Raw genomic sequence first — 16312 nt, 5'->3', positions numbered from 1 at the left:
TTGTGTGTTGTACGTGTGGTGATTGTATGGTAGGGTAGGCAAACTTTTTCTGAAACGTTGTAAATTGCCCGTTGTGTTAAAAAAAAACTCCCGATCCTTGTAAAAATCATGTCTTGATTTGTGTTAATTTCATCTTCAGGATATTGTTTATTGAACTGATAGAGACTGCGTAAAGTGCACGACTTTCACTAAACCTTTCGAAGGAGCAAGTGCTTGTTCTGGTTGAGTAATGAATGTCTATCAATTATTAGGCTGGCGGCTATATCTCCGGTTTTTGTGCCAGTAAGCGACCAGGAGTATTCCTTCTCCTGCCTAGATCGAGTGTTTCTTCATCGCAGGGTATTCCTTAGGATTTAATTCCCCGGTGTTCACTTAAACACCCGGGTGGAGGAGTGCACTGCTCAGTGAAGTGCATTCCCGAACAAAACAGCACAATGATACCGGCTTCAACCCGTAACACTCAATCTGTCCACGCGTTAACTTTAAGGACCTCGAGGTCACCGCGGCTACCACCCAGGAAATTAAAGCATATTATAATCCATCAAATATTTTTACTCGCGCGCGATTGGTCTAAACACGTTACGTGACTGAATATTCCCCAGCTAAAACTGGAGAATATCCGAGGGATATTTCCTAATTTTCAAAACAGCGCGTGTTGAGAAGAATATTTCAAGGATAACAAAGACAATAGCCTCCATCTGGCGCGAAAGTATAGAGGATATTACACGGTGGCGAGAAGATATGAATTTTATGTCTGTATAGCAAGAACAATATCAAGAACAATATAAGAGATATTGTTCTTGCCACGAGAACATAAAATTCATATCTTCGAGCTAACGTGTAATGTTCTTTTTATTATATAGACATACTAATGACGGTGTTGTTGACGATATTCCGAAGATTTCCGACCACTTTCCAAAGATTTCTGAAGATTCTCCAAAACTTGTCCGAAGGTCACACGAACTTTGCCGAACATTTCCCGAATATTTCCGAATATTTCCGAAGATTGCCGAAGATTTTCGAGGAAGACCCGAATTTACGAGACAAACTTGATATCAGTGAAATCATCGATATCTTCACTAGTGAGGATATGGAAAATATGCTACTCGAGTCCCGGATGTGGTTTCGCATAAATTTTACGAGTGGTGTATTTTCCAGTGAAACAGTAAGTAATGGTAATAGGACTGAGTGGAGTCCAATTCGGTCTGTTATCATAAGAGTGATAACAAAGTCGGACCACCGCGCAGCGGAAGTCCGATTTGTTTATCACGAGTATGATTACAGACCGAATTGACGACACGAAGTCTTATTACCAATTAATCATAAAAATTACAATTTCCGAGAAAAGAAGAATAGCCAAGTTATGAAAGAAAGGGAAAATTTGCATTAAAATACCTACAAAGGAGATGTAAACATTCTAAGACCACCGCACCTCCTAACGCCAATAAGGCGCAGAAAACACAAAAGCAAGCGCGCGCACACACGCACGCACGCACGTAACTACAACTGAATGAGATTGGTTGATTTAAACTACAACTTTGAATGTGATTGGCTTATTGAACTGTCCGATAACAAACTGTCCGATAACAAACTGTCCAATAACAAACTGTCCGATAACAAACTGTCCGATAACAACTTGGCAAGTGAATTACTGTAGTGGAAAATAAGAGTTTTTTCAAACCAATCACAATCGAGGAAATTGTAACTTTTATGATTAGTTCGGATATTTGTCCTTGGACATCATCTCCTCACAATTTTCCTCGAGCTACGCTCTTGGAAAACTGTTCCCTGCTCGGAACAGATAATGGCCGTGGACAAATATCCAAGTGTGTCGTTCGCAAAATATTTAGCATGAAAAGTAATCACCACCTGGTGCACGCGTGCATTTTAAATACTGAGGCCTCACTGCGTGCATGAAGCCAGTATAAGGATAAACGTAAGCAAAAGCAACCGGGGGGGGGGGCGTTAATCTCACGTGAGTAGGTCGGATTTGCTCATCGTCTCGCTTCGGGGTGTAATCAAGGATTTTGGTATCACTTAGGGTGTTCAGAACGAAACGTAGGTTCGATTATAATAACACGATGAAACTTACCCTGGTCTCTTTCCGTGTCATAACTGCTTCAAAATTACATGTACAAGCATTGAGAATTTCAATTTCTTAGCCGGCATCTTGCACAGTGACAACAAGTTTGCTGAAAGTTGCCTTTAGCTTAATATCTGATTCTCCTTCATCTGAAAAGGTAATATAGTGCCGGTTTTTGTGCTTAGGTCATTGAAGTGATCGAAACGTCTTGAGGTTAATCTCTCTTAGATCAAAGTAAGAGAGTGAGTCCATCTATAGGCCTTATACCCAAGGTAATGTTTCTTAATTTATTTTTAGACATTGTACCCAGTTCTTTCGAGGATATTACTTGCGCGAGGCGTGGACGGTCCAAGCGACTTTCTCGCAACTACCTGCATGAGACGAAATGGCGGGGGAAGTGCGAAAAGTCATTTTATATGTTTTGATTTTCAAAACACGTTTGATAGCATAGATGCTTTTCTACACTCTCAGCCGTCTTTATGTTCGGCTGGACTTTCGCTTGCTTTGTGCTCGTTTGGGTGTTCATTCTTTTGCCGTTCATTCGGTTTTAGGGAGATCCACGTTAACCGTAAGCGTCAAATTGCGGTTTGAGGTTAGACGTTTGCTGTTCGCCGTTCGGACGTAAACCGATTTAGATTGGAATAAGTTGGAGAGAATAGGAGGACTCTGTCAATGAAATGGAAATTGTCAAAATAACGCAAATTTTGAAAAACAAAAAAGTTTTCTTGTATGTGTAGCTTCCTAAGGAAAGAAAGCATTATAAAACACACATTCGACGTAAGTCGCCGCCATATTGGATTTCCACTTAAGATCAGCGCCTTTATTTTTTATCCAGGTCACTTCATTCGATTTCAGCATTTTTACCTGGCATAAAATAAAATTCCACAGCATCGGAGGTTTTCCCTCGCTTTGAAACGAAATATAGCATAAGCAAATCCTCCATGAAAACATCCACGCAACGTTCGAGAAACATCCGCGGAACTTACATCCGCGGGATTACATTGGGTATAAGGCCTATATGAAGGATTCAACCATTACTTTGATAATATCTTGCTTTTAAAAAGTGTCAACTACACTTCATCGCTTTCACATTTGTTGGCTTTACACTCGAAGCTAAGTTAGTTTCAAGACTTGACTCGCGTGAACTTCAAAATCTCAAATCGCACTTTAAAAAACTTGGCTTCGCACCTGATGACAAAGTATGTTACTTCAAGCAAAAGCTATCATTTTCTTTCGCAGTAAAATCGTCATGCATATCGCAAATGAGATTGTTTAGCAGTAAAATAGTGAGGCCTTTGCAACTGAAGAGTGTGTTTTATAGTTTCCTATTTCATTGGTCATTTCTTTTAATTCAAAGGACCTTAATCTTACAAGAAATACATCTAAGTCTTAGGTACTTAGTTGTCAACGAGTGCATAGCAACAACACTAAAGAACAAGCGGCATCTTCGGTATTTCTCTAGACTATGGCTGAACAACACGTAGGGCTGTAGGTAACCGAGACATGGAATCACTGTGGAAAATGCTTCTCCGGGTAAACTCGTCCAATGTTCAACGGAGTTGTTCGGGTGCAAAGAAATGACCTGGTGAAAAATTGTTTAAAATCTTCAAACTATCAACCAGTTCTGAAATCTCGCACTAAAATGTCAGTGGCCTCAAAATTGTTAACTTTTACTATTAAATTTCATCACGCTCTTTCCATTTCTGGTATCTGTTTCGTACCAGGGCCATTTTTTTTTGTGTTTGACAAGGTCACGTGACACACTCTCTCTTACTTTATTAAAAAGGCATCTTGCATCCGATTGGCTACAAAGTCAATCGGTCATAGGTCATAGGTCAGCTGATATAGCTCATCTCTGCTGGATTGACTATAACGATGATCACTTGCTTAATTTTGTAATTCAAGTTGACAAATTAGATAACAGAAGACAACAACTAATGACATTAACATCTTTATTTTTTCAAAAAATTATTTTATTTCAAAATATTTAAGTTGTACGACAATTGCTTAATATTCTCATTAAGCTGTTGATAAATTCATCTCTATCAAAATATTAAGACTATAAAATCGACAAGGCCATCTTAAAAAACCTCAATAATGGTATTTTTCCTACCAATTGCCAAGGAATAATTTTGTTTTCAGTTCTGGTGAAGGCAAATAGGAATAAAATTTATTATCAAAAAATATAGTTTGTAAAAAGGTTTTCGTTCGAAATAAATGCATTATTGAATTAAAACTACTAATCCTTCGTCGTTTATATTTTCTCTTGCTTCCGAGCTACTGAGCCCGGGGTGTTTTATTGGTGGTCAGTTGGGTTGGCATGGAAACCAACCAACCGTTCAACGATCGTCGATGAACAATCAATCGTTATCAACTGCACTTCGTTGCCTATTTAGGAAAAAAGAGTAGAGTAAATTTTCCACGACTGGGCATTTGATATGAGCAGGATCCAGTTCGAATGATAATTTAGCTGATCTTAAATTAGAACCATCTTTGAATTCAACCAGCTATATAAGATTGTAGAGGCAACATCGTACCTTCTCTTCACTTTACTCAAACAAGCACATTTAACACATAGATAGCAATCTTGGCTAATGTTCAGTCACAAGTTTCGAATTCCCTAGCACTAGACAGACTGTCAACGATTTCGCTCATGACAACAAAGATAAAAAAGTAAACTCTAAATATTAGGAGTTGGAGAAATACTCTTTCCGTGACCGGTACTACAATAGCTAATTCATCTGGAATAACGTGCCCTTAGTGCAGCAGTAGCATATTGGATTTTTTTACCTGAAAGCCTGGTGGTGTCTCCTATCTCTGTGCAAACAGTTCTTGAAGACCAAGAAATGCTGGCGAACGATATGATATCTAAAATATAGCATATCGTAATTATTTCATTAATTATATTGGCGATGTGATGACAAATATGATAGGATACAATTAGGTAAACATAAATTGTTTCACAAGTGGTCAGTGGTTGTTGTTGTTGTTGTTGTTGTTGTTATCACATCGGAAAGACAAAAGTCGTTTTTTTGTCTTCTTTTTTTAATTTACTTCCTCCATGTTCTCGTCCGACCTTTCCTCTCTCTTTCTCTCGCCCACATTTCATAGTAAACTTTAGTTTGTCAACGGGAATACTGATAAGCAAATGAAAGAAGGAACACATCAAGGGAAAGACACTCAAGAACTTTTGATTTTCGTCGTTAAGGGGGCTTGACAGCCTGCGAACTAGGTAAGAGTATTTAAGACCGAGGCGGACTTGAAGTGACCTCATTTTGCGATCCGTGGGAAAAGACCTAGAAATAAAATAAATACTTTAATTTGATACGTAAATAAATAGATAAATAATAAATCAAGCAATCAGTTTATTCGAGTGTCATGGTATTTAGCACTGCTGTTCTTACTGGGGACACTAGCTGCACATCGAGAAACAAATACTGTAAACAGAGGGGCAAAAAGGAGGGTTTAAACCCGGAACCTCCGAATTACAAATCTAGCGCCCTAACCACTTGGCCACGCGCGCCGTCTCTATAAAACGCTGGCGAGCCGTTATATACACGGCCTGAGGAGTCCCAATGTGTCGACATTTAATCCGGTTACTGCAACACTGACGTCTACGGGTGTTGATAAATAGCTGTAGCGTGTCATGGGACTATTACTGAAGCGTAACAAAACCTCAACTTTCCATCAGATACTCTCGACCTTTATCACAAATCTCAACGTATAATATGGAAATACCAAATATAGAAAAATACATTTCCTATCGATTATATAATTTAAGCCAGAAAGAAAGATACCTTGGTATCAAAACTTTGTAGTCCTAACTTTGAAAAGTTACGTTGAAATCAAGAATTTGTTCTTAGGGTTAATAAAATATTTCGTTAAAGAATTAATGTTGAATGCTGTTATAGTTAAAAGGGCTAAGCTCTTCCTCCTATCATATCTCTGATTATTAATTGAATTGATTAATTTTGATCGTTTGGTCATAGCACTCTTGAAGAGATATTTCCTGGCAAGTGCACTGAGTAAATTTAAAAACATTACTGAAACTGGATTGTGTGCTTCAGTCTAACAGTATTGACTTCAAAGTTGCGGCTTCCTCACAATTACAATTTTTGTATTCCTAACATGTCCGCTCAGAAAGGATCAACTACTAATTCTTCATACAATATCACTATTTTGTCCAACAGAAAAGTAATCAGAATAAAGAAAATCATCAGCCTAGGTGGGGCGTGAAAGAAATGTATAACAATCAGTAATGATGTAGATGGCCTTCCTTACTACGGCTGGCGGGCCTGTAATTTGAGTTGACCAATCATGATTCAGCGGGCGGAAAAAACTTCACTGTCCTGACGTCAATGTAAGTTAACAGGAAAGGCTTTGAAATCGGGCAACTTTTCTCACTGGAGATGGCATTAAATATTTACGAAAAGGGATTTAAAATTCCCAAAACCATATCAGATTGTAAAAAGTGAAAAGTATGAAACATTTGATGTGTTCAAGCTTCTAATTTGGCGCCAAAAATGGGTGGTCGGCCTGCGGCATGGCAAATCGCTCATAGTTCGTCGGTGTCGCCAGGTAGGATAATAGTTGTCTTATTTTGAACAAATTATGCTGTTGCCCGTCAAATTAAACCCGGAATTCTCAAATTAACTATTAGAAGAGGCCAAAGCAACTTTACAACTGACTTTATTTTTGTTAGCTGCGAAGAAAAAGGCTATTATCGTGTCGTTTCGGTAGGACAGCTCAGTTTTGACTGCCATTAGTACTCCGGGCGCAGCCGCCGTATGCAAGGTTGTTGTACCTAGAGAACTTAATTAAGATATAATTTTCGGTATCTCCTTGCTGTGACGGCATGCTCCCTCAGCTGGGCTTTGCGTTTACCATAAAGTTCAGTAAAAAGCAGTTGAATTATATAGGAATAAAAAGCGATTGAACTCTCAGCGTTACAAAACGAACACCTAAACTCGCTTCTGAAAAAGCGCTGTTGCACCCCTCTACTTCTTGAATTCAAAACGCAAGCTAATTATCGTGTTTCAGAGTCTCCGGTGTCTCATTACTGAGATGGAAATTAAAGCTGTCGAGCTGTGCTACTCGTGTATCCGGGGTCAAAGATAATTTAGAACTTGGATTTGGGACTCACGTGCACAAATTGTTGCTCATAATCAATCACAAAATCGACAACTAGCCTATTATGTCTCAAACCAAAGTCGTCATGAAATATGCTGAAAGCAAACCAAATAAGTGACAAGGAAAATAAAGTTTGAGAGAGATTGAAATAGATTGCAAACATCGACCTTGAAATTTTTAGGCTGAAGTTTTCAAGACGCGAATCATTTCACACTACTACCTTTTGAGACATTTTTAGTCAGAAAAAGTTGAATCACTCATGGTGACAGCACAAATCGAGTTAGCCTAATCTCCAAAGGAAGAGATCGTTTGCAAACTCAAAAAAAAAAAAAAGACAATTGCCAAGGTTTAATGAAGTCTGTAAAACGATAACTCAGATCAAAATGCACATAATACTGCATGCTGTCCCACTGAGGAATCATTCTAATATGCAAACTGAACACAGTGTTTCTTGGCCAAACCAAATTACCATGCTTACAAATCTAATATACTATTGCGCAAGTTAAAACTTGTTTTGGTTGACGTAACGTCTTCTCTAAATCAGTACATTACCAACGTTTTAGCCAGCATTTGGCAAAGGAAATACACGAAAAGTAAAATCATGCTGGAGAGAGGATAAGTGAACCATAAGCCTCATGATGGGACGCCTTTAAACTCGCGTTATTTATAAGACAAACACAGCGAGACAACCGTCAACAATTTCAAGTGAAGAAACATTTTCTCCGTTTTGAACAACAACGACTGACATGTGTTTGGTGGTGGATTTGACGGGTTCATACTCACCAAAATAAGGGACATAAGTGAACCTTCAGTCTTAACTGTCCCCATTAAATGTTTCCGTGTATTGAACATGAGCCTCTTCACATCCGCTTGTCACATGTTTAATAAACGTCTGTTCCAACTGTTGCCTTTTTCGTTTTAATTTCTCCAGTTCCTCCATTAGCCTAGAATTTTCCATACACAGCTCTTCGACTGTCGTCTCCAACCTTGATTCACGTATAAGCTTCTTTTGACGACATTTCCACGCTGCCAAGCGATTCTTTCGCCGTTTTCTTTCCGTTTTGATGAACCCTTGCACGTCGATGCTTTCGGGCATAATGGCTGACTGTGCCTGTTCCTCCAATGTGTCTACTTCTTGCTTTAAGACAGACATGTTATAAAGCTTTGTGTGAACGGTTAGCCAGTGCTTTGGTGTTGGGGTGTCTTGAATTGTGTGGTGACGGTCATGGTTCCACTCACCGTCCATTTCAAAATCGTCATCCCCATGCACTCCGTCCTGAAACTCCATGTCTTCTGGAACCCTGTTATCACTTTCGAAATCTCCGTAGTGATAATCTTGAGTCGTAAAATCAGAAGAAGGGCTTAGAAGTGATGGAGAATTGGTAGAATAATCATCGGAATCTTCTCCGGGTGAATTTAACAAGCAGTCTTTGTAGGAACACTGCTGCTGCCCAGAGAATCCTTCTTCCAACGTTTCCACTTTAAACCACTCTGAGATCTCCGATCCTTCGAGTTGCTGTCCACATTCCCGCTCGTAAGAAGTCCTATCTATGTCTTGGGTTGTTTTGGTTTTAATCATACCAGTAAATTTAGCAGGTGAAAACGTTTCTTGAAAAGAGGGTAAGCGATACGATGAATCAAATCTGTAAGAAATAAAAGTGCATTTTGAGTCGTCAACCAATTTGTTTGATTCGTCCGCCGTCGGCGTCTCTATTGTGCGTAGTTGACAAACTTCCCTTTCTTCTCGCAGTCGTTGCAGTGCGTCAGTAAACCCCCTAGCAAACACCTCTTGTTCTGCTGTGACTTGCTGTGTCGTATAATCTTCTTGCGGGACAAAAAGTGGCGGAGGCGAAGACACTGACTGTGGTTTCACCGTACAATTATCGGGGAAGTTTCTCCACACGATCGTCTCGAGATCTGGCGACGAAATTCCAATATCTGGAGATCTCAGCAAATCTGAAATATCGAATTCGTCTCTCCTTCCCGTCGATTTGTACTCATTCGCCAAGTTTAACCATAATTTTCCATTGTCTTGTGCGTAGGAATTTCTATTTGCTAATAAGAAGCTTTGATCCTCATAAATGGTGGCCTCCATTTTAGAGTGGTACATAAAAAATTCTAACCCACAGAGCTTGCTGTCAAGGCTGCCTTTCAAGGTTGCCGTAATCTTTGAACCAGTTTCAGTAATCCTGCTAAATTCCTGAGGTTTCTATTCAAGGCACGTGGAATTCAATTGTTCCACGGACATCAATGGGAGATGCGTGGCACAAGTCCTGGTAATCCTTTGTCGTAGACAATTGATTCAGCAAGTTCCCTGCAATGTGATTGGTGTATTTCTACTGTGACTGGTAACCTATTATGTCTCGCCCCAATACAGCGGCGTGTCCCTTTTTTCTTGTTAGTTTACGAATGTTCCAAATGACCTCCGAGTCAAGGGTTTTATTACTTTAACCGTAATTATTTACTTGGTCAGTTCGAGGAACGGCTTTGCTTGTTTCTCGCACTCAAAAAAAGAGGCGTTGTGGTTAGCCTCAAGCACTATTTCCGTTGATCTTGTTTTGCACGTTTTAAGTGGTTCATGATTCCTTTTTCCGTATAGGAACTTGTCTTAGGTCCCAGATTGGCGCTTAATATCCATTTGGACCTGAGAAACTAAATCTTCTCGCGGTTTTCTTCCATTTTAACGTACCAGGAAACCACCTTTTTGGCGACAGCAGTAAATATATGAACTTTACAACCTGTCGCGTCTCATTTTAAAACAAAGAAGCGAATAAAACAAAATTATCATTGAACAACAAAGCTTTCGGTGCAACATTGAAAAAATTTGCGATTTTTTTTTTTCGGAAGTTGCGAATTTGACATTTTATGATGACCAATACACGAACGAAACTTCAATTTACAAAAACATTCAAGTTAAAAAGAATGACACATTTATATATCACAGGAAACAGAGCGCTTTAAACAACTCAATTTTTGAAGAGATTCTTATGACAGACAACAGAATTATCTTACTGTAGTTACAAAAATAGGCAACTGAAAATCGCATCATATTTTTGGGAGCGTTAAATCGTGAATCCTGGAGAGCTTTGCGCCTTGAACCATAGCTGAGGACAGGCAAGCGACCTAATTACCTAAGTTTACCACATCATGATTGAAGAGCGAAGACTCGGAATCCAAATTTTTACTATGTGAAAACAAACATCTTGCCTACAGTTGTAGAAATTTATAACGTCACCTTGGAATTTATGACTTGGATCAAACAAAGATTACTCCAAATGTGAGATTGCGCGATCTCCAAAAACTGAAACAAAACAAAATCAACCAGCAGTTAAGCCGGCTCGACGAAAAGAAGCAAAAACCAGTTGATTATTTGTCACATGGGTGGACGGGTTATGCCATCAGTTAAGTCAAGTCATTTGTTACAATGTCCAAGATTAAAATACCCAATATTAAAAACACAATTCCAGTTCTAAATATTATTTAAGAGGTCAGAACAGTACAATGTGGAAAAATAAAGAAAATTTAAATACATCAAAAAACGCACACCTTAAAATTGAGATTGCTGCACTCAGAAAGATGGTTTTGTAGGAAGAAATTAAAGAAGTTGAGCGATTCGCTCACTAAGTCAAACCCTCCCTTAATTAACCTTAGCTAATAGCCCTTAGCAAGCGTTAAGTTCCGATACTGTAATGCAATTTACGCTCTGTCAGATGCAATTTTGATGTCACAATTCTGGTAAACTGTATTGAATGATAATATAGCTCTTTCAATTATGACAAAGATTTTATTATATGGGATTGGTTGAACGGTGTCAGCTAGATCACCTGGCGCAAAACGTTTCCTTTCAATAAAAGACAGATTCCGGCTAACAGAAAATTTACGAAGAGCTCGCTTCTCGCCATCTGTATTTTCTAAAGTGCTCGCTGCTCGCAAGACAAATTTGATCACTGCTCGTGCTCGCAAAAATAAACGCACTGCTCGCATGTTCGCAAACGCTCGCAAAGACCATTCGATACCCCTTTTTCGGCCAGGCCCTGTTACACAAGAGCCGTATTTCGCATTATGTTCCGTAATTCTTCGTTAACAAGATGCTATTGCAGATTATTAACCACGTCATTTTTTTTGCCTAGTTTCCCTGATAATTTTTATCGCCATTTCTGCGATGGAGAGAGTTACTATGGGAGTCAGTTTAATGATCGCGGTGGACTGGGCCAAACTCGAAACCAGTGGCCCGTTTCTCGAAAACTCCGGAAACTTTTCGGGTCCGCAAAGCCATTTTAGGTTAATCTGTATTTGAAAACAGAGAGGTGTATACACCTGAAACGTTTTGTATGAAGGAAACTTCTGTTCATATCAAGAATATGGGAATAAAACATCTCTGCAATCATAAGGTTTGAGATTTTGCTATGGATTTCCGGGTGGGATAAGACAAAAAACTTTTCGGGACCTTCTCGAAACGGGCCCTAGGTTTCTAGACCAACAGCCGGTGTTTTTCCACAGTTTGGGTCTCTAAGATAGAAATCTTCCCACGCGCGAAGAATATGGCCAAGCGCGTACGCACCCGGATAGAAGTGGATGTAAGTCACCTTGGAAAACCAGGAAAACTGTTCCAAAAAGCTGGGTAAGCTTTCACACGTATTCTCAGAGAGATCATGTAACTCGACTTGGAAGGACTCGATTCCTTGCAAACCAGGGCTTTCATGGAAATAACTTAACACATTCTTAGTGCGCCCTATTTTTGAATGATCGCCATTCTTTCCCGCAGCGTTTCAAGGTCATCGGTTTGAAAGAACTAACCAGCTGCCAGTCTTGACATGTCAGAAAAGACACGAGAAAAGAATAGATCCGAGAAACTATAGCCAGTAAGATATGATAATTATTTAGAAATGATCCGTATGACAGGTTGCCCTGAAAGCCGTCTTACAATTATGATAACGCCACAGAATCGCTGACTGGCTCTAGCTGTTTTACATTTTTAGTCGCAATATGAATGATTTTCGTTTTTTTTATTTTTTTTTTATTTTTCTCTCTGGCGCGTTTATATTCGAAGGTAACACGAAAAATGTTTTGGATTGTCCGAATGATACTTTAAACTATTTCAGCCCTATAATATGCGAGGTTACAGCGAGAATTTGGTACCTGACATTAACAGCATTTTTAAGTCAGGGCCGGTGGAACGCTAAAACGCCATACAGCTACCAAGGGGTATGGATATGTTAAAATGGAGGTTTATAGAGGATATTACAGTAGACAACTCGAAAACTTCGGATATGCCTGACCACTGCCAAGTTTCACTGCCACGCGAACTTCAAAATCAAAACTCTTTAAGCAATAGACCTCCGTCAATCGAACAGCATCGATACCCCACTGTCATGAGTAGTGAGCTGCGGAGGAAAAACTTTACATTTTCTTCTTCCTCTTCTTCTTCTTCTTCTTCTTCTTCTTCTTCTTCTTTTTCTTCTTCTTCTTCTTCTTCTTCTTCTTCTTCTTTTTCTTCTTCTTCTTCTTCTTCTTCCTCTTCCTCTTCTTCTTCTTCTTCTTCTTCTTCTTCTTCTTCTTCTTCTTCTTCTTCTGTCTAACAGAAATCCTAAGAAGACTGTAATAAATCTATAATTGAAAAGTACCTACGGTTCCTTCATGTCAACTCAATCCTCTTTATCTATCGACTGCTGGAAGCCACAGTCGTCACTATTGACCCCCTCGCAGACTCTAGCCATTGCTGTAACCTTCCGGGTACTGCTGGATATTGCCGAATAATATTCCTCACAAACAGCATGTCATGTACCGGAGGTAAAGTAAAACACTGATCAGCGTGCTTTAAGATGCTTTTCTTTTGTTCAGTGTGATACACAGACCGTCCATTTTCCTTGTTGTACTCTTTTGTGCTGGGTAATCAATCCTGGAGGTGTTTCTGTACCTTTCCTGTATTTTCTTCATGTATGTCTTCCCACATACAGTTTCAGGGGCGTTGCCAGCCTTTTTGCATAGAGGGGTTCCTAATATATATTGCTTGCTCGATTGACAATCGAACGCCGGAGGCACTCTTTACTAGGGGGGTCCGGGGCCATGCCCCCCCGGAAAATGTTTGGAATTTGGGACTTCAGAAATGGCGTTTCCTTGATTCTGAGCACAAATTTCCGATAATTTTAGCGCCAAACGTAGCTAGTATTTCTAAGAGGGGATTGCAAATCTCACTTCCTGAAGAGATGGACCTTAACAGAATTAAAAATGGATAATAACATAATTGTTTGACACATTACATACTTCATCAAATGCTGTAGACTTGTGATTTACCGTTCACTCAGCTAGGATATCAGAAAGAAGGAGGCGCCGTGGATGCTTCCGTGCGAAAATGTCGATTGTTGCACCAATGTCAATTTGCCTACCATAATGGATGTTCATTAGCTGGCACAAGGCCAGACTCTCACTCACTGGTCATGGTCGCCCTCAGATAGGTTTTCAGTCGCCGCAATGTGCTGAACGATCACTCACATTCTGTAGAGGTAATTGGCAACGTACATAAGATGAGCAACAACTTATGTACGTTTGGAAAGAATTCATGGTTGCATTCTTCTAATGCCAGAACCGCACTGCTGGGTAGGTCTTGATCCGCGTTTAGCCACTTGCGCCGCCAACGGAAAAGTTCCACATGAAAAACCTGGGGTGATGGTAGGTCATCTGCATAGTACTGCAAAGCGGCCTGTACAAGGTCTCCTTCTCGAGAGACTAGCAAGGCTGGAAGTAGGCACAGGAGGGAAGACATCAGAGCATCATTATTGGGGTCAAATTATGTGTCTAACTCAGAAATAAGATGATCCAACAGAGGAATTGTGAGCGCTCTTTTGTAGTAATCCTCGGTGTTCCTGCTTCGACATTGCTTCGGTGCTGTTGCCGACCAATAACGCGTGGCATAGATGGCTCGGCGATGTTTGCTTCCTCGCTGTGGTGGTAGCCATGCTGCCTCATTCCGAGCAATATTTCTCGATGTCTCCTCTGATATCTTGTAGCTCACCCTTTAAATCTCTGATGTTGCTGTATGCTTCATAGACATCGATGTCTCGCTTTTGCAACTTGATACTGGATGGCTTCAGTATCGAAAGGCATTTCATCGTCGTAATCTGGGTGATGATAAATTGAAAATTGGATATTGCATGTAACAGACTGTTTGCCTTGCTTTTGCTGTCAGTGTCCCAATTCCAGGCAGTTTCCCCGAATTGATTTGCAAACAGCCGCTCATTTGACATAGCTTCTAGTGCTCTTAGTATAGATGGCAAAAGCGCAAAGAAAACTTCATGTGCCTCATGCCTTTCAACCCACCGTGTTCGACACAAGCTGAGCAACGTTGTTTTGCTGGCCTCGAGGGTTTCTTTCTCAATTACGGCAAGCAAAAACTTGTTACGCTTTGGTGAATACCTAAAAAAAATGCAAACTTCATTGAATGTTCCAAGCATGTTTCTGATAAGGGGTTGATCAAAGGAGTGAACGATTGTGAGGTTTAGACAGTGAGCCCTGCGGTGTGTGTACACAGCCTTTGGATTTTTTTCTCGTATCAGTGCTTGTGTACCGTGCCTAGAGGATGACATATCAGACGCTCCAGCGTACCCTCGGCCCCGACACTTTTTGTTTGTTTTATTGTGGTAGGGTATCCAGTGTCGAGCTAGCGATCGCCTCCCCGGTTATTCTCTGCAGACTGTTGAATCCCAACCTCGTTCCCAGGGTCTTTTCCCTGGCTTTTCTTTTCCCTTTTCCCACCCCACCCCAAGCCAGGGAAAAGACCCTGGGAGCGTGGTTGGTTGAATCCTAAACATTCCTCGTGAATATATCCATCACTGTCAACAAAACGTAGGACAAGTGATAGCCAATTTATGCACCCATATAATATTGTAACCTGCGATAGAGCATGTGATGCCTTTTTAAATTGATTTCTTTTGTTCTTCATAAACGAAAATCTCGTCTCACGGAATTTCGAAAGGGGGGTTCCGATACTTTTTTCCTCTTGAAATAATATTCATTTTCATAACCCAAAAGGGGGGTTCCAGAACCCCTGGAACCCTCCCCTGGCTACGCCCCTGAGTTTCCTTGTTATATATTTCACGCTACAAACCCTGTACAGTATATATAACGCTCTCCAACACAGTCCTGGAGCTAAATTTCTACTCAGGCCGCCATTTTGAATTCATCCGCGACAACTGGCCTTGCAACAAGAACCATAGCCATATTAGGTAAGTATGATTGACGGAAGTCTATTGCCTTGAGAGTTTTGATTTGGAAGGTCTCGTTGCAGTGAAATCGATGGTAATGACTAGTGCTATTTGTGATCTTATACAATGAAAGATACATTTATAAATACTTTCATAAGATTCTAAGTGGCGTCATGATTCTGATACATACTGGCCTACCTCCTCTACATAACAAGGGATTGAAAAAGCGCAGAGAAAAATAACATCGCGGTCTCTCGAAATTAAAATTTCATGGTGATTTTCACACAACATCTGATAGGAACCCTAAGCAATTTCAAGTTTTAGTGGACAAAAACCTTGTACCAGGATAATTTTAAGTATATTATAGTCCTTTTTGCATTTTCTAAAAGCTAAATATATAAATATTTGCCAGAAATAATACCATAAACAATTTCCCATGGGAAGTGGAAGAAATAAATTTTAAAGTTCAGGGAAATTGTGCAAACACAGGCAACATTTCAGCGTCAGTGTCATTTCGCCAGTACTTTACCATTTGTTTTCGACATTTGGTGTTGTTAGAAATGATTTCTTTTGAGACGATATTTAAAACAGTCGCATGAAAGGCCCAATACAATGTAAATATTGTTGGTTCAAAATTTTTGTCCACTTGTTACTCAAACTTCTGGTGGATTCCCTCTTAAAAATTTAGTGGGTGAAAACAATCTAATTTTGTTCACCCAACCCAGGCAATTGAGATTTAGGTCAATTTCTATAAGGCGACACCGTATCAGTGACTGAAAATATTTTGAAGTACGTTTCAAATTTTTATCAGCGAGTTAAAACAGACTCTAAACAAACTAGCTCGTTGTTTATTTTTCTGATCATATTAAAACGGAAGTATTATAGAATCCAATATTTG

The 16312-nt window shown here is 39.8% G+C and overlaps 1 protein-coding gene across 1 annotated transcript; it reads right to left on the bottom strand.

Annotated features, from left to right (window-relative positions):
- Positions 1 to 7858: 7858 nt before the first annotated feature.
- On the bottom strand, positions 7859 to 9587 carry LOC145490250 (transcription factor Jun-like). The gene has a single exon (XM_081469372.1). The coding sequence runs from the start codon at positions 9321 to 9323 to the stop codon at positions 8028 to 8030; it is 1296 nt and encodes a 431-aa protein (XP_081325498.1). The 5' UTR covers positions 9324 to 9587; the 3' UTR covers positions 7859 to 8027.
- Between the last annotated feature and the right edge of the window lie 6725 nt (positions 9588 to 16312).

Source organism: Orbicella franksi, chromosome 6 (genome assembly GCF_964199315.1).
Source record: "Orbicella franksi chromosome 6, jaOrbFran1.1, whole genome shotgun sequence".
In the NCBI taxonomy this organism is placed as follows: Eukaryota; Metazoa; Cnidaria; class Anthozoa; order Scleractinia; family Merulinidae; genus Orbicella; species Orbicella franksi.
This window is presented reverse-complemented; position numbering and strand designations above follow the sequence as displayed.